Source organism: Heptranchias perlo, chromosome 10 (assembly GCF_035084215.1).
Source record: "Heptranchias perlo isolate sHepPer1 chromosome 10, sHepPer1.hap1, whole genome shotgun sequence".
Classification (NCBI taxonomy): Eukaryota; Metazoa; Chordata; class Chondrichthyes; order Hexanchiformes; family Hexanchidae; genus Heptranchias; species Heptranchias perlo.
The window spans coordinates 54,737,279-54,757,111 of NC_090334.1; the positions used below are offsets into that span (position 1 = coordinate 54,737,279).

Here is a 19,833-nt window from a genome sequence, read left to right on the forward strand (position 1 = left end):
TGCTTTTTCCCTATGCTTTGCCTGACCTGAGAACCAGTGCTGGATGTAAAAAAAAATTATGTCCTGTCACTTGCATCCACCACCAATATGAACACAAAAAAGTTAAAAGTTTCTTCATATTTTAATCAAACTGCTTCACAAACTTAATGAGGAACAAGTTCTTGACAAGTAGCAGCTTGCTGGAAACATCTGTATGCACTTTGTTATTCTCTAGATACACTAAATTATAATGGTGGTTTCCTCCAATTGTTCTTGAGTTCTTCTTGAAAAGGAACATCTAACAAGCTATTAGTCCATACGACTTTACCTGTAAAGACTGTTTCCACTAAATATATTAACATATTTTCAACAACTGGAATAGGGATCTCTTTGACTTCTGATTCTTTTTAAAAATGTGTACCAAAAATCATGCATGCATACATTTGTCCATAAATACTGACATATCACCAAGTCAAAAATGCTTTATTTTAACCAAACTTCATAAATGACTTCCTTTCATCAGACACTGGGTTCCTTTCGAAACTGGCCATCCTGGGAACTGTCTATGTGCCCTGTCTCCAAAAACCAGGTAGGCACTTATGTCAAAATGCACCAAACACATCAACTTTTTTTAAAAAGTCTCATGATTTTTAATTAGCAACCCATTGAACAAATTAAATATCCAGTCATCTGGAACAGAGAGCACTCTCTTTAGCTATAGATCATGATGTGACACTATTGCTAATGGCATATACAGTGCTGGAAGAAATTTTGTTGAGCTGAAAGAAAACATTTTTTAATAGCTACCTTGTGCAGTCCAAAAAAATGAATATGCAGAATCAGCACAATTTTTTCATTGTAAATGCTTTTTTTTACAGAATAAACCCTTCCATTTGGAATGTGTTGTAATTGTCAGATTTCAGGATCTTTTACATGAACATTTTTAATTTAGTGAAATTTGCATGTCTTTGTGTACTTCTCATTTCAACCAAATTTTGAATAGCTTCTGTAACTATTGATCGTTAGCTGTGCATTATTTAATAAAAGATTTGAGGGTAAACTTTGCAGTAATATGCTCCTGATGTGCAAAGCTCTGTGGCTGGAGTGCATAAGTAGTAAATTTACTCTTTGGTGTAGAGTTTACACCTGTTTGTTCAAAGTTGCCTAATTATAATTATTGGATAATTCCATTTTTAGCCCAAAATTATTTCAAAATAGCAGGGAAAGACTATGCCTTTTAGTAAATGGGAGTAATCTTCTATACAGTCTTTCATATCAGGCTTAATGAGCAAGTGGCCTGCTCATGCGCCCAAGTTCCATTTCTGGTCTGAGGGTATTTGTGTAACTAATCACTGTTTATTAAATATTTAAAAGAAAGAAGGAACTTGCATTTATATAGTGCCTTTCACAATCTCAAGATGTCCCAAAGCACATCACAGCCAATGAAGTACTTTTGAAGTGTAGTCACTGTTGTAATGTACTTAAATCTTTTTCTCTATCCATGACTTTCATCATTGCCACTTTATATCAGCTGATATGAGGTTTGCTCTGAGATAATTCTTCTGATGTGGTATTTGTTGTATCTTTTTACACTCCAAGTGACCTGAATGAGAGCAAGTGAAATTTCAGTCACTGGGCCAGGCAAGTTTGAAAGTTAAGGCTTTGGGGGGTATCAAGCACTTAAATGAATTTGGCATTCTGTTGTTGAGCTCTTATGGAACCTTTGTAAAAGGAAAATACTTTTTTTAATGCAAAACAAATGAATTAGTGAGATCTATTACGTATAACCATAACTGTTTTGCTAGAATTGTTTTGTTATGACATGGTTATCAGTTCATGTTAATGCAGAGTTAAACTTTGGCTACAATTCAGTTAGAGGGGAAAACAATCTGGATTAGATTGTAACTGATATATGCCTTAGCACGTTTTTGTTGGCTGTTTATAACTACTCAATTACTTTTTGGCCTAATGTGGCCATCTTGTAGGAATGCACGAGTTCCACCCAGGAATAGAGGATAAAGGATTGATAATAGCAAAAGTTGAAGTTTAATCATCTCTAAATATCCAATTTTAGGATGCAACTCCACATTTCTGTACTGTAACAATTAGAAAATAATTTGTATGTATGTTCTTCAGGGTACACATGGTAAAACTTTGGTCTTTAAATTTGCTTTTAAGAATCTAAGAATTATTGCTAGTTGGAGAGCTAATCCACTCTTTGGATTTCTATTGCCTAAAGATTGTAAAATTAGTCTTCGCTCTGTTTCTGGTGCATGTGAGGCTGCAGCACAGAACTGTTCGTAATTTATGGCACTAAGTGGCAATCCCACGTAGACACTGAGAATTACTAGTGTAAAAAAGAGGGAAAACAAACTTTTAGTGCAATTGGAGTTGATCTTCTGAGATTGAGGTTCAGGTACATGCTGGAGCAGAGTAGAAGGAGCCTTCACTGTTGTTTGCCTGTGGTGTACCTGCCCTGGAAGGACTTGATCCTGCCACTAGGTGCCCAAAGAGGAACATGTTCTGTTGATCACTTAATTTCCTCACCTTGAGCACAAAAGTGATCCAAAGACACACAAATTAATTTGAAAGCAGTTTTGTTTAAAGTACTTGTGAAAACAAATTCCTGATTTGGTGGGGAGGGAGGGAGAGGTTGACTTTAAAAAATTTCAGTTCTGGGTACATAAAAAGATACTAAAATCATAAAGCTCTTCGGCTTGTCTGGTTAAATGCAAAAAAACGTAACCTTAACCCATACTGAAAATAGACTATAGAGATGCTGTGGACATTGAATCATCACTTTTCAATGCATCATCTCTTGAATCAGCCTTTGTATTCACACATCCAATGTAAAATAAAGCCTTGCATACAACTGATTACATACATGATATCCCAGGAGCCAGCATGTACAGGTGTATTCAATACATGTATTAAAAATAAAATGTAATGAACCAGAGCAGATACTTGCTGTATACCAAAAAGCAGGCGCATTTATTAATTAAATCTCAGCGCAAAATATAGAATATTCATTGTAACCTGGCGTTAACAAAAAGTCTCTCTTCTCTTTTCCCCCCCCCCCAAAGGAAACATATCTGCTAGCTGGTTCAGTGTATGTATGTTTTAGAAAACAGGGCCTCTGCCTATATATATGAAGTTGTCCCAGCATCTAGAGTACTTTTTTTAATTTTTTTTATTCGTTCACGGGATGTGGGCGTCGCTGGCAAGGCCGTCATTTATTGCCCATCCCTAATTGCCCTCGAGAAGGTGGTGGTGAGCCGCCTTCTTGAACCGCTGCAGTCGGTGTGGTGACGGTTCTCCCACAGTGCTGTTAGGAAGGGAGTTCCAGGATTTTGACCCAGCGACAATGAAGGAACGGCGATATATTTCCAAGTCGGGATGGTGTGTGACTTGGAGGGGAACGTGCAGGTGGTGTTGTTCCCATGCGCCTGCTGCTCTTGTCCTTCTAGGTGGTAGAGGTCGCGGGTTTGGGAGGTGCTGTCGAAGAAGCCTTGGCGAGTTGCTGCAGTGCATCCTGTGGATGGTGCACACTGCAGCCACAGTGCGCCGGTGGTGAAGGGAGTGAATGTTTAGGGTGGTGGATGGGGTGCCAATCAAGCGGGCTGCTTTACCTTGGATGGTGTCGAGCTTCTTGAGTGTTGTTGGAGCTGCACTCATCCAGGCAAGTGGAGAGTATTCCATCACACTCCTGACTTGTGCCTTGTAGATGGTGGAAAGGCTTTGGGGAGTCAGGAGGTGAGTCACTCGCCGCAGAATACCCAGCCTCTGACCTGCTCTCGTAGCCACAGTATTTATATGGCTGGTCCAGTTAAGTTTCTGGTCAATGGTGACCCCCAGGATGTTGATGGTGGGGGATTCGGCGATGGTAATGCCGTTGAATGTCAAGGGGAGGTGGTTAGACTCTCTCTTGTTGGAGATGGTCATTGCCTGGCACTTATCTGGCGCGAATGTTACTTGCCACTTATGAGCCCAAGCCTGGATGTTGTCCAGGTCTTGCTGCATGCAGGCTTGGACTGCTTCATTATCTGAGGGGTTGCGAATGGAACTGAACACTGTGCAGTCATCAGCGAACATCCCCATTTCTGACCTTATGATGGAGGGAAGGTCATTGATGAAGCAGCTGAAGATGGTTGGGCCTAGGACACTGCCCTGAGGAACTCCTGCAGCAATGCCCTGGGGCTGAGATGATTGGCCTCCAACAACCACTACCATCTTCTTTTGTGCTAGGTATGACTCCAGCCACTGGAGAGTTTTCCCCCTGATTCCCATTGACTTCAATTTTACTAGGGCTCCTTGGTGCCACACTCGGTCAAATGCTGCCTTGATGTCAAGGGCAGTCACTCTCACCTCACCTCTGGAATTCAGCTCTTTTGTCCATGTTTGGACCAAGGCTGTAATGAGGTCTGGAGCGTATGCCAAAAGATGAAACACTTAAATTTGATTTATAGAGGATGAGAGCAGCCTGTACAAAGGTAGTATGCCAACTTTTTGAGCTTGCCATACTACATTCTTTACCACCCTTTTAATTCATTTGACTTTTGCAAAGAGTTTTATGCAACAGCCAGTTTCTTCAGAATAGTTTCTCTTCCCATGTCAAAAAAAATCCTACTTTTTTTCTTTCCCAAATTTTCCACTTGCCCCTCCTGAGTGTGGTCACTCCTGCTTTATATAATTCTTTGGGGGCTTGCAGTCCTCCAATACCTTGCCCAAGTGGTCATTCCTCACGTATGAGTCCAGCGTTGGTAGGCCATTTGACCGTGGGCATTACAGCCAAGTATGCTCCTATCTGCAGCCAATGTCTACACAAGCGCACTTTCCAACAGGGGTCACTGAATAATGATCACGAGTGGGAACCCTAGCTGATTTCCTGAACTCCTCAATATTCCAGTAGTGCCTCTACCACCATACCAACTGAAATCGATTAATTCAGCACAGACCAAGTTACTGGTCTATATGGCCCAATACATCACTGGTGCATTTATCAATAAGCTATTGGGAGAACTTGAAGCAAATTCTATTAACTGATGTGCATCGAGACTGAAATCAATGATCATCTGATATACTGGTAATCTTGTAAATGGCTTTTACTGCATGAGGCTGGGCAATGAATAGAGAGGGTTTTTTGCTATATTGAAGTGTTGTACTTTTAAACTAGAAATCGCATTCAATTTGTGCTTGTAGCTGCAAACTTTTTATACAACTCAAGGAAGTTGAATAACTAAACCACAACAGATTAAAATCACTAGAGAAGATATGTATTGAGAATGCTACATTCTTGAATCGTTAGTCTTCACAAATAGAATATTCTGCTCAAACTAAATAGGAGAGAGGGAAAGTGCCTGGGAATGCTGCATTGTACTTTTCAGTCCCAGAACAAAACCCTGTGAGACATTGCCATACACTTCCAACCATTCTGAGAAACTGCCCATAACTCCTCCTCTGGTTCCTCCCTTCTACCCAGTTTTTAATTCAATTTGCTACTCTTCATCTAATTCCATAGCCTTTAATCTTCAATAGTTTCATGTGTGGTACCTTGTGAATTGACTTTCTGTAAATCTTTGACACCACATCCACTGTATTTCCCCATCCACCATCTGTCAACCTAAAAATATAATTTCTAGGACCTCCACTGTTTCCCCATTTCCCACCGGATCCTTGGATGTATCTGTCAGATCGTGGCATTTTGTCCTCTAGTACTTTCCTTTTATTTATTATAATACATCTCATCTTGCTTTTAACCAGTTCATGATTTACCTACTCCCCAATATCATTCTCTTAGAGGTACCATTTCAAGCATTGTACACAACCACTGCCTTTTTGCGTCCAGCTTATTTGTGCCAAATCTGGATGGAACACTTCTCTTGCAGATGGAAGTGGCAAGTGTGGGACAACAAGCTAATGCTCAGCCTTTCAGCCCAAGGCTGCCCTCTGCTGTTGGTTAGGGGCTGTTTCCTCAGTGGGGTCAGCATGGATGCATAGGTCAGCCCTGATCATCTAAAAGCCATTCTCCACCTTTCCGTGCTGCTTCTCCTTGCAAAAATGGAGCCACTTACTCCATGCATCTTGGTGGTTTCCTGCATAATGGCCATTGATGTCTGTAATATTTCTGTAGCTAGATAATACCTGAGGATGAATTGATTGCAAACCCTTTCTTTGCATGTCGGCCATAGTGTTGCAATGACCATCTCCGATGCTTACGAGTGCCGTCTGCAACATGACCCTCCTGTCCAATGGAAAGTAATGAAGATATTGCCCCTTGCAAACACTTGCTTCATATGGGTGTGTACTGAAGAGTGTCTTACATAGCACAAGTCTCCTGCATGACTTAGAAGAATCCAGTAACATGAAGGCTTCATGCTGTGGTAACCACCTTCAATAGGAAAAGCCATGACTGTTCCCATTGTTTGCAGGTCACCCTACAGCAAATGGTATTACTGTGTGATAGCCTGCCTTGTGAAGAAGACAGTTGTGCTCTGACCTGTCCAGGTACATGTGGAGGGGTGTCTAAATATGGCTCTTGAATAGTGACTGGTGCAGCCAGAGTGCCTCAGCTGTGGTTGCTCCAACGTTTAGTGGTCCCTCATGGACTCCTTTTATTTCATCCAAAGCATCTAACATGACTAGCACTTTCTACAGAGCCACTTAAATACTCCTAGCAATCAAGAGCACTAAAGGAAATCATTGGCAACAAATAACTCTCAAAAATACAAACAATGGTACTGTTTTCAGCAAAAAGAAATGCAGCAACATCAAACAAAGTTCAAACAAAAATAAATGTCTCCATTGAACATGGCCTGAACTGCAGTTTGACATCTGCTTCAGCAGTGTCCCTGATGCACCCATGTAAAACAGGCAAGCATCATGCAGTAGGCAGTCCCTAGCCTGCAATTGTAAATTCGGTGAAACTGAACTTGCATAAATAATTAATTTACATGAGACCCAAGCATGCTGGTAGCACTGCCTCTTTTTTTGCACTGAAAATCACCAGTCAAAAATCCAGCCATGCACAGCTATGGGACTGATTTCTGCCTGCAAGCCTCAACGCCACTAATACAACTTTGGAAAGTCAGCGTTAATGTTTTATTCTTTGAGCCTTTATCTTCCTTTTAGTATGGCCGTCAATATATAAATTGTGTGGATGTGGTGGTCACACGGAGATAATGTTAAAAGATGCTGCATGGCTGGCTTATCCAGATAAATCCAAATTTATACATTTTATGCAGACCTAGGTTCAAAATAGTTGGTGACGTTACAGAATTTGTTAATTTCAGCACCCTAAATGGAGGAAGGGGAAAGAGTTTGTCACATGTAACCCAAAAGTATGTTAATGATAGATGTAAAATTGAAGTGCACAAAGTAAAGGAAAACATGCTACAGAATTTACTGTCATTTGTATAAATCATTGTCTTTTTGATGCGCTTCATCATTTTACCTACTTTACAAGGTTGGCATATGAAGTCTACTGAGTGTAATCCTTTTGTTATAAACCTTTGAGATGTGATAGATGTAATGTGCAGCAGAAACAATAAAACAGCAGCAAAACTTGATTGTCACCGGAATTAAGTTTTATGCCTGACCTATCTCAGTGCATTAGAAGGCAAGTAATAGATGTATAGGCACTAACCTGTTAACACTACTGGATAGAATACTACTCCATAGAAAAATTTGGTTGGCACCCTGAAAGGAATATTTTTTCCTTCAGTTAACTTTTAAGGCAACTTTGCATTGTTTATAATTAGAATTGCTAATGTGGTATAAAATTTTACATAAACTTACTTTTAACACATCTATTATACTGATACCTTGGAATGAGCACATTTCGGTCACTTTAGGATGACTTTATACTGCATGTTTGGGCTTTATTATTTCTGTATAAAACTAAATAGATACTTTCTTCATTGATCTGTATTTGTACTAAATTTTGTTTTGAGTATGAATCCCTGCACCCCCCCCCACCCCAAACAACGCTTCTGTGTTATGAACATCTGTGGCCAAGAGGGCAGGTCGCCTAATTCTAACCCTCTCTTCTCCTCTTCTCTCTTTCCCCCCCCACAGAGTTTTAAACCCCTCTCATCCAGAAGGTATTGGCTGCTGGAGTATGACTTCACTGGTGCTGAAATTCCCCCAGTCCAAATGGCCATTATTCATATATGAGCATTGACAGTGAATGGTGGAGGCTATTTGACAGTAGGGCATTACAGCTCAGCTTGGTCCTGTCCTTACCATACAACCATATGAATGCAAATCCTTCAGGGGTTGCTGGATAGGAGTGGGCATCCTGACAAACTGTGTATCCACTTCTGCCGTGGCTGAGATTAGCTAACTCAGCATGGCCAGGTTTCTGGATTGTTTAACTCTGTGAACTCACTTCAGACCTGCTTTCAAGTCAGCCATCCAATAAGGCCCAGGTTCATCTCTCTTTGGTTTGTCTTTTTTCAGTGCCTCCCCAAAACTTGCATTCTCCATCCACTACCACGACAGCTGCATGTGAAAGTTACTGGATGCTTTGAACATCCAGGGCAAACACATGTTTTTAGTTTTAAGTTTGAAAAGTGCTATATCTCTGTAGTTATTTATAGAGCCATCTTGAGCTTTCACCTGCATGTTTTAATTTTTTAAATATAACTTGAAATTATTTGTGCGTGAAACTTAAATTCTATCTTTCAGTATCAGCTTTTTATCGATCCTAGTGGCATGAATAGTCCAGTTGCTATGGAAACAGATGGTCCCTTGATAGAAGATATCCAGATGATCAGAAAGGCAGTAGAGGATCAAACAACTCAGGTATAATATAGCTACAAAAATGCCTCCATTTCATTTGTTTTTTATACAAAACCATGAGTGAACATAATGACATTGTATAACTCACATACTATTGTAAATTGTGCTGTCAGTCCAAAGCTATTTGGTACCTGTCTGATTAGTCTGTTAAGTATTAATAAATTTAATTTCCTGCGCTATATAATTTTGTGGGCTCACCGGTGCTTTGTTTTAATAATTTGCTCTTGCTGTGACAGCAGTATAAATTGAACTTAATAGAGGTGTTGCTTTCATTCCATTACAATTTTATTTAAAGATTTTTTTAAAAAAAAAATACCAGATTGGAAAAAAAAATTGGAACAGCCCTGGGTTACTTTTTGTTGAATCCACTTGGCCCTACACAAGATCTCACCACAAGTGGATACAGATAGATTGGATTTGATGTGTCAGTAGTTCCTCGGCTTAAATTGTGATAGCATATTTGCAAGGGGCACTAGGAGGCTGCAATTGTAAATGGGAATCGATATTTGTAAATACACAAATCCTTCTAGGATTTACCTGTATTTTAAACTGAGATAAGAAACTCACTGCCATGACCTTAAAATAAACTTGATGTGTTGGATGCTTCAGACAAAAATCATGATTATTTATGTATCTGTTCTAACTATTCATCCAGCTGCAGTGGGTATTAATTATTTATTTCACAAGACTCAATCAAAAATACTTGCTTCACTGTCACTGAGCTGAACATTCCTTTTGAAATTATTTCACTGGAGATGCAAACTTTTCCCCTACTTCCACAGTCAAACACCCCTCCCTTGCAAGAGCACACCCTGCATCACTGAGCAATGCTGTGGTACATGTAGACATTTTTAAGGTATTACATATGAGCTTCCATTACTTCACACTTCCTGTGTTGCACTTCTGTCACAAAAATGCATGTTTATTTCACCTATGTCATAATTATTGGCATAAACATTTGAACTAATTTGTTATAGCTCTCTGTGCCTTTAAAGGGACACATTTAAATATGACCAGCAGAATATAGCACATTTTGCATTAAATGGTATCTTCCAGTCCTTACAAAATGATGTTTCATCTGACTTTCCATGGGCAATAGAATCATAGGTTACATCATGGAAGGAGGCCGTTTGGCCCATCGAGTCTGTGCCAGATCTTTGCAAGAGCAATCCAATTAGCCCCACTCCCCCGCCCTATCCACGGAGCCCTGCAAATTTCTTCCTTTCAAGTACTTATCCAGTTCCCTTTTGAAAGCCACGATTGAGTCTGCCTTCACCACCCCACCTGGCAGCGTGTTCCAGATCCTAACCACTCGCTGCGTTTAAAAAAAAAAGTTTTTCCTCGTGTCACCTTTTTGGTTCCTTTGCCAATCACCTTAAATCTATGTCCTCTGGTCCTTGATCCTTCCGCCAATGGGAACAGTTTCTCTATCTATTCTGTCTAGACCCTTCATGTTTTTAAATACTTCTATCAAATCTCCTCTCAACCTTCTCTGTTCCAAGGAGAACAACCCCAGCTTCTCCAGTCTATCCATGCAACTAAAGTCTCTCATCTCTGGAATCATTCTAGTAAATCTTTTCTGCACCCTCTCTAAGGCCTTCACATCTTTTCTAAAGTGCGGTGCCCAGAACTGGGTATAATATTCCAGTTGTGGTCAAACCAGTGTTTTATAAAGGTTGATCATGAATTCCTTGCTTTTGTACTCTATGCCTCTATTTATAAAGCCCAGGGTCCCGTATGCTTTTTTAACCATTTTCTCGACCTGCCCTGCCACTTTGAACGATTTGTGCACATATACCCCCAGATCTCTGTTCTGTACCCCTTTTTGAATTGTGCCCTCTAGTTCATATTGCCTCTCCTCGTTCTTCCTACCAAAATGTATCACTTAGCATTTTTCTGCGTTAAATTTCATCTGCCACGTGGCCTGTCTATATCCTCTTGAAATCTATTGCTATCTTCCTCACTGTTCACTACACTTCCAAGTTTTGTGTCATCTGCAGATTTTGAAGTTGTGCCCTGTACATCCAAAGTCATTAATATATCAAGAAAAGCAGTGGTCCTAGTACCAATCCCTGGGGAACGCCTCTGTACACCCCCCTCCAATCTGAAAAACAATCATTCACCACTACTCTCTGCTTCCTGTTACTTAGCCAATTTTGTATCCATGCTGCTACTGCCCCCTTTATTCCATGGGCTTCAGTCTTGATGACAAGCCTATTATGCGGCACTTTATCAAACGCCTTTTGAAAGACCATATACACCACATCAACCGCATTGCCCTCATCGACCCTCTCTGTTACCTCATCAAAAAACTCAATCAAGTTAGTTAAACATGATTTGCCTTTAACAAATCTGTGCTGGCTTTCCCTAATCAATCCACACTTGTCCAAGTGACTGCTAATTCTGTCCCAGATTATAGTTTCTAAAAGTTTCCCCACCGCCAAAGTTAAACTGCCTGGCCTGTAGTTGCTGGGTTTATCCTTGCACCCTTTTTTGAACAAGGATGTAACATTTGCAATTCTTCAGTCCTCTGGCACCACCCCTGTATCCAAGGAATTTTGGAAGATTATGGCCAGTACCGTTGCAATTTCCACCCTTCCCTCAGCAACCTAGGATGCATCTCATCCGGACCGGGTGACTTATCTACTTTAAGCACAGTCAGCCTTTTTAGTACCTCCTCCATCAATTTTTAGCCCATCCAGTATCTCAACCGCATCTTCCTTTACTGAGACTCTGGCAGCATCATCTTCCTGGGTAAATACAGATACAAAGTACTCATTTAGTACCTTGGCCATGCCCTCTGCCTCCATGAGTAGAAATCCTTTTTGGTCCCTGATCAGCCGCACCCCTCCTCTTCCTTACCCCTTTACTGTTTCCATGCCTATAGAAGACTTTTGGATTCCCTTTTATGTTTGCTGCCAGTCTAGTCTCATACTCTCTCTTTGCCCCTCTTATTTCCTTTTTCACTTCGCCTCTGAACTTTCTATATTCAGCCTGGAGATCAGCTAGCATATTAAAAATGATGGCCCGGTGTTTCCACTAGATTGCATTGGTTTTTGCAGCACAATGTAGCCAAATCGGAGCAAAACATGGTGGAATTTCGATTTATGCCTGATGTAATTCAAGATTCCGTGATGTTTTATGCTGGCTTTTTAAAAAAAAATCGCACTGAAGCCGGCTCTGGCCAACCCCCACCACCAATTTGAAACAACGAGGATGGTGAGTTTCAGCCAATTGCGCCAGCCTGTGGCCTTTCGAGGAGGGTTTTAAAATTACGCTAGATTTCTTAGGCGCTAGTATAGGATCATAGAAAGTTATGGCACAGAAGGAGGCCATTCGGCCCATCGTGTCCGTGCCGGCCGAGAGAGAGTTATCCAGCTTAATCCCACTTTCCAGCACTTGTAGGTTACGGTACTTCAAGTGCACATCCGAGTGCTTTATAAATGAGTTGAGGGTTTCTACCTCTACTACCCTTTCAGGTAGTGAGTTCCAGACCCCCACCAGCCTCTGGGTGAAAAAATTTCTCCTCAGCTCCCCTCTAATCCTTCTACCAATTACTTTAAATCTATGCCCCCCTGGTCACCACCCCTCTGCCAAGGGAAATAGGTCCTCCCTATCCACTCTGTCTAGTCCTATCATAGTAGGTATGGTTTAAATGTTAATTTACTAAAAACTGCTAGTGCACGCCAATGACAGTAGTAAATGCTTCCAATACAATTTTTTTTGTCATTTTCAGTGATTTAAAATCAGGTTACTCACAGGTGCTGTATTAATGAAACTGCACCAGGTTATCACTCTTGAATACATCAATTAATATTTTTTTACTGCAAAAAAAAAAAAATGATTACGCTCTGTTAAGCTGCCGAATTGCACTGATTCATGGCAGATTTTACGTTTGTGATTATGTAAATGCATTTCAGCGTCAACTGTGCGTAAAATGCTCATGCGCATTTTTCGGGCGCCTTTTGCGTACAAATGCCAATTGCACCCAAAGGATAAACTCCAGGCCAATATGCCTTCAGTGCATTTCTTATCTGTCAGAGTTCATGTCACACTTAATTTTTGTTTGTTTATTTTAAACTCATTTGGAATTGCGAAGTACTCCAGCAGTTGAAAATACTTCAATTGATGCAGTTGCCAGTATGTGTCTAACCCTGTCTGACCTTAAGAACCACATTTTAATAAAAGTGAAAGAAAACCAGGCTTCGGACCTACAACCTGGAGAGCAATTAAACTTTATCCTCATCTAGTGTTTATTTAATAGCAATTATACTTTCTTGTCTGAAAGAAACACAGATTTGCCTCAACAGCAGAATAATGCAATGTGCATTATATGGCAAAATGCTGCTGTCTTTATAGAACAGCTCATCATCCAACTTACTGCAAGCAACTCCATGGGAAATTCAGAACAAACACATTAACATAATTATGCTTTCTTTTTGGCAAGTCGATGTGCCACTAACTGAGTTCAAACACCACATGTAAATACATTGTGAGTAGTGATTACACTAGAGGATTAACATTTGGGTTATACTGCAGTGGATTACATAAGAACATAAGAAATAGGAACAGGATCATATTGATTGCCGGACCACCCAGTTCGGTGAGCTTTACCAAACTCCAGATGGGTACAAATTGGTCCCACCAGAAGTGTCCAGGCAAGAGGAGCGTCCTTGGCAACTGAAGAAAATAATTATTGGATTGACCCCCGCTTTAGGGGGCCAGGTGCGAGCACTATGGGGGTCAGTTGGGGCAGTCTGGGCAACCCATCCACCCCAGGCACTGGACTACTTGGCTGCATGGGACGTGCAGGTGTCAGAGATGCGTCATGCGTCCATAGTAATGTGAGCACCCACCAATTCCATGTAAATGAGGTGCCCTCCTACTAACTCTGTCCAGTCTGCTAAGGTGAACACTGAAGGCACCAGCGGGCGCGATCCTGGTGGAACTGCCAGGAATGTGGTCTACAGATTATCGAGGCTTGGTTCTTTTGACTAATGATGGAATGCAAAGTAACAATTTTTCTGCAAGACATCATTCTAATGCTAACCAGTAATGGAGAAAAACTTTGCACTTTTTACTGCCCAAATAACCATAACAGACTTACTCAAGATGGTTCTGCCTTTAATAGTGTAGACAAAAACTGTCTAGTACGTTTGAGAAGCAAGAAGTAATATAGTAGTTTAAAGTCAGGATTCAAATAATCTTAAAGTGCTCACACTGTACCCTCACAATTTATAACATTGTCAAAACCCTTCAATTGTACTGTAGCCTTGTAACACTACCTACAATCCACAGGTAGAGTAGCCCAGCCTAAAATCGGGTAGCCTAGTGGCTATGGCACTGGACTAGTAACCTAGAGGTTTTTAGTTCACAATCGCACCATGGTAAGTTATAAAACTGAATTTGGTCATTTGTGGGCTAGTACCAGAAAAAATGACTACGAAAGCTGCTGGTTTATTAATATTATACATGTAATTCCATTCCCACACTAAGTGGTAGAGTCTCAATGTCCTTGAGGAAACTAGTGATGGGAAATAAATATTGCTTTGTCACTTCCCAAGAACAAATTTTTAAAAACCGTTTTGGATGGTTCTTTGTATACCAGTATCAGGGTGTAAAGTAGTTTTCAAGAAATTAATTCTCTTTCTATTTTGAGGCCATTACAAGATAGGACTAGCATTCTGCCTGCAGTGATTTAACCAAAACTATTGTTATTGAACAGCACATCAAGTGAGATATCTTTCTTTCCAAAAAAAAACAGCTAGCAAAATGTCTGATAATGTAAGCCAAGCTTATTTCTTTTTTTATTTTGAAAAATATACGTCCTTCATATTTGTAATGGTGTTCCAAAAGCAACAATGGTAAGGAAATCCTTTGTCCATATTTTAAGAAGTAATTGTGTGTGTCGAAGATGTAATACAATTCACTCTAAATGTTCACTCCCTTCACCACCGGCGCACTATGGCTGCAGTGTGTACCATCCACAGGATGCACTGCAGCAACTCGCAAAGGCTTCTTCGACAGCACCTCCCAAACCCGTGACCTCTACCACCTAGAAGGACAAGGGCAGCAGGCACATGGGAACACCACCACCTGCATGTTCCCCTCCAAGTCACACACCATCCCGACTTGGAAATATATCACCATTCCTTCATCGTCGCTGGGTCAAAATCCTGGAACTCCCTAACAGCACTGTGGGAGAACCTTCACCACACGGACTGCAGCGGTTCAAGAAGACAGCTCACCACCACCACCTTCTCCAGGGCAATTAGGAATGGGCAATAAATGCTGGCCTTGCCAGTGACGCCCATGTCCCATGAACGAAATTTTTTTTAAAAATCAAACATCTGGGTTCTGATGACTACATAAACTGCTTAAGCTTCACTCTCAGTTAATGACTGAGATCAGATGCTTTGATTATGCTAACCTTTGTATACACTCACAGCTACTTTGAATTCTTTGTCTCAATCTTTTCTTCAACCCTGATTCTCATTATAGCATATATAGTATTTAAAATCAACCTCAAGCCTGCTCCGCCATTCAGTTAGATCATGGCTGATCTTCTACCTCAACTCCACTTTCTGCCCTATCCAAATATCCCTTGATTCCCTTAGTGTCTAAAAATCTATCGATCTCAGTCTTGAATATACTCAATGACTGAGCATCCATCGGCCCTCTGGGGTAGGGAATTCCAAAGATTCACAATGCTGAGTGAAGAAATTTTTCCTCATCTCTGATCTAAATGACCGCTCCAGTATCTTGCAACTATGATCCCTAGTTTAGACTCTCCAGCCAGGGGAAACAGCCTCTCTGCATCGACCCTGTCAAGCCCTCTCAGAATCTTATATGTTTCAATGAGATCTCCTCTCATCTAAACTCCAGAGAATATAGGCCCATTCTACTCCATCTCTTCTCATGGGACAACTCTCTCATCCCAGGAATCAGACTAGTGAACCTTTATTGTATCCCCTCTAAAGCAAGTATATCCTTAGGTAAGGAGACCAAAACTGTACACAATACTCCAGGTGTGATCTCAGCAGAGCCCTATATAATTGCAGTAAGACCGCCTTACTGTTACCCCCTTGCAATAAAGGCTAACATACCATTTGCCTTCCTAATTGCTTGCTGTATCTCCATGTTAACTTTCTGTGATTTTCTAAGTGCCCCATTACTACGTCCTTAATAATAGATTCTAGCAGCAATCTTACTGGCCAGTTCCATACCTAAAAAAAATTCTCTTGTTTTGTGATGTATAGCATTTTTCTATCATTTCAAATTTCATCCATGTGAGAAACTACAATATCAGCAAACATTTTGGCCACTGCAGGGGGTATTATTGCAGTATATCTCCTCAGTTCTCTCTAGGGAAGCACTCATTACATAATTTGTAATATAATACAGTGGTACCTCATTATTAGAAGTTATTGCTGTCACAGGGTCCTTTTCCTGGTTCCAGTGGAAAGTAATCAGTAAAATGGCATGTCTTTGGGAACTGATCCCCTGAAGAAAAGGCAGAGTTTTATATATTAATGGCTACTGTCTCAGTAAAAGAATGATTAAAATTAACCTGATCTAATTATATATTCAATTTAACATTACATTTTAAAATAGAATTACTGATACAGCAAGAAAAAACTTTAAACTTAGATTTCAGATACAGTTCTTTCTGTGGTCAAGTTTTATTAAAACATGATTGTGAACCAAAAACCAACAAAGTAGTTATTTTAGTAGAATTTGCATTTTCGATGTAACTATTTTTTCCACTCATTGACATTCACTCACTTTTCTTCAGGCCCAGAAAGATCTTCGAAAGGATCGTCCACTTGTGCGTCGCAAGTCTGAGCTGCCTCAGGATATCTACACCGTGAAGGCCTTGGAATCCCATCGCCGCGCTGAAGAGATTATATCTGCTCACGATGGGCACTAGGCTATTTCAACAGAAGAATATTGTAAAAAGCTATTCTCCGAACTCGGTCTATTGTAGAAGCTATTATGCTTTGTGCCATACCAATCAGCTATACATTGAGTCAACGCTTTCCTGAATCCAGTTTGTAGGCAATAACTTTACCATGTATGAAGTCAAGCCTTGGTAGTTCAAACAATGGTAAATAGAGTATTGTGCTTTCTACAATCTACGTCAAAAGATGGAGTTAAATTTTCGAGTTGTCATGTCCACAGAACCATTGAGTTATAAAATTTGTTTGGCATTTATATTTACCCTTTTATTTAAACCTGTATTTGAAAATAAATGGGATACTGAGTCTAAATTTATTCCTGAGAAGTCACAGACTGAATTTTTAGTACTAAAGCCACCATTTTCGCATTACGACTGCATTCAACCCAATATACTTATCGTTGCATCCCAAAATTTATTAGTATAAACTTAAATGTCCAGAGTTTCTGAGCTCATTAATTATCCTGCACTAAATCTGACCATTTTAAAGGAGGAATGATCCTATATTTTTTAAGGTAAATTCTATTAATGCACTGCATGAAAAGAAAGTATCTTTAGTTTAGGGGGATAGTAAAAGTGATGGTTGTGAAATTTTTCCATATAACAGTACCACATCATTTAGAACACTTACCATAGGATTTTATTTCTAAGTAAATTGTTAACTTGAAATTTTAAATCTGATTTAGTTCCCCATTAATATATAAAATAACTACAAATAATTCCTGCTGGATTGGTTTGGATCTAATCTTTTTATTCAGGTGCTTTGACATCTCATTTTATAGTTTTCAAAGTTCTTTACATGTTGTCTGTCTTCTTGTATATTATGCAAGACAAAAGGTAAAAGTTCTGATGGAACTCTCTGTACTAAATCGGCTGTGGCGAGAATTCTCAGGGTTCGCTATTATCTTAATCCATTCCTTCATCCCGTTAACGTTTTCAAACGTAACTTTTCTGGTGCTTTTATAATCTGTCTTGTCAGTTTGCTGGTCTACTTTTTCAAATAAATTGTTCTGTCTCAAAACTAAAGAGAATTTTGAGATGCCTTGTGGAGAATGGATCTGGAAAAATGTCACACTTTGTTCTAACTTAATGTGCACTAGATTTTGGATATGGAAAAATGTCGCACACTGTTCTAATTTAATGTGCACTAGATTTTATAAGACCTGTTAGAATGAAGATATGATGTGCTAGGCATGTGAAACACCAAGGTATGCATATCTGTTGTAAGCTGTGTGAAATAACTGATTATGATTAGTAATCAGAAGCTGGTCAGAGGAAAACCAAAAATAAGTGTGTGCATCTTCTCTAAGCAGTTCATGTTTGGTCGGTCTCATATAACTTTAGCACCAAGTTTGCAAGTGATTATAATCTCTAGCTGATCATCAGGTATGCGATGCAAAGTGGTGCATGGTAAGAATATCTGCAAACACCATTCAGTTAAGATTTCCTCTCGTGTTCCCATCTCTGTTTACATTTTTTTTAAAGAATTTTTCTGAGCCTAGCATGCTGAAGCAAGTATAAAATTGTTGGGGTATTCAGGGCTGTAAAGAAAAGAACAAAATTTGAAGTATGCCCAACTTTTATTGTAATGAGGTAAATCTTCAAATTTTAGAAAGCACTTCCTGTTAACTTGAAAATTGAATGCTTAAAAAAAAAATTGTCCTGCATAAGCATGTTGGAAAATCTATTTTGATTTACATGTAAATGTTGATGTGCATTTTCTTCCCAACAGTTGTCATGGAAATCTGTCCCCAATACCTTTTTCTTCTAGGAGAGTAGGGTGCTTTTACTATGTGGTATCTTACAAGCTTTTGCAGTGCTGTTTTTATTTGCATACCATTGTTTGAACTTCCGTCTTACATTGACTGGTAGTTTATCTCTCATATTCATTGGTTTTGGGTGTTCAGTATGTTTGTGTGAGGTGTTCCAGAAGGATTGTAATTTTATTTTGGCCACTAGAAAGTGTATATTGTTTGTATACAATTCAGAATATGATCCTGTCTTTAGCAGTTTTTCCTAATTTTAACTTATCTATTGCTAAAGATTGACACTCACCAAATTGCAAGTCAACTTTGAATTACCTTTTTTCTACTAGTATGATTGGCAACATTTTTATATTAATTGGCAATTTACATTGTATTAAAAGGGGTTAGCCCTGGTTTTCTGGCTTGCAATGGATGATGTTACACAGGTTGTAGCTGTGGTAAGTTTCACCTGCTTGGGCTGTTACCAAAATAGTACTAGCTCTTACTGTGCAAGACAATGCATTGAGATTTGTTTGTTCATAAATTGCAGAATATCTTTTTACTCAATTCAAAACTAAATATGACAATTTGGTAAATGGTATGTAGAATCTGGATGACTGGGGCGATTTAAAGAGATCTGTATTTTTTGATAATTTTGCAGATCAACCAGCACAACGGATACCCCGCAACCAGCACATGAGCAGTTTTATGATAGGTTACAGAAATTCTAAAGAAAAAGTAATTCTAAAACTTGTTCTGGTGACTGTTTTTCTTTAAAAGCAACTTTATGATTGACACCTTTTGAGTTTCTTTATTTGTATTCGTTTTTTTTAAAAGCCCTGTACAAGAGGAATGTCCAGTAACATGACAAGTGACCTTTAGTGTGATACCTATATAAATGGCTTCATTTTAATATTGTACATATGTTGTACTTTGTTTTAAGTAGTGTAATATCTAATAAAAAGTAGATTTCATATTTTGTACAAAATGGTCCTATGTACAGAATAAAAAGTTCCTAGCAACTACAAAAGTTGGTAAGTGGCAAAGATGTTTTTCTTTTTGAAAATATTTGCAACAAGTTGGCATTAAAGATATTGAAATGTCAAAAATTTGAGTTTATTCAAATTCAGCATGTTTTATTGTGCATTAAGCATTTTACTGTGCACTTTTATCCAGTTTGAAATTATAAAATAGTTGTACAGCTTTGTAGAGAGAATAAAAATACCACATTAATCTTACATTTTTAGTCTGTGAACTACAGTGACCAATGTTCAAGCTAATTGGCTTGTGTTTACTGCTTCATTAAGCAATACAACCATGCATTCAACATTCCAGTAATCCTTTGCAATAAAA

General features: G+C 39.3%; 1 protein-coding gene across 5 annotated transcripts in view; it reads left to right on the top strand.

Moving 5' to 3' along the window:
• Positions 1-19,510, top strand: part of LOC137326573 (serine/threonine-protein phosphatase 2A 56 kDa regulatory subunit gamma isoform) — a 168,879-nt gene extending 149,369 nt beyond the window's left edge. For all 5 annotated transcript variants that reach the window (XM_067991805.1, XM_067991807.1, XM_067991806.1 and 2 more), the window contains 3 exons: positions 503-568; positions 8,665-8,781; positions 16,574-19,510. In XM_067991805.1, the coding sequence (XP_067847906.1) occupies positions 503-568; positions 8,665-8,781; positions 16,574-16,708 (318 nt within the window). In that variant the 3' untranslated portion in view covers positions 16,709-19,510. The remainder of the gene's footprint in view (positions 1-502; positions 569-8,664; positions 8,782-16,573) is intronic.
• Positions 19,511-19,833: the final 323 nt, after the last annotated feature.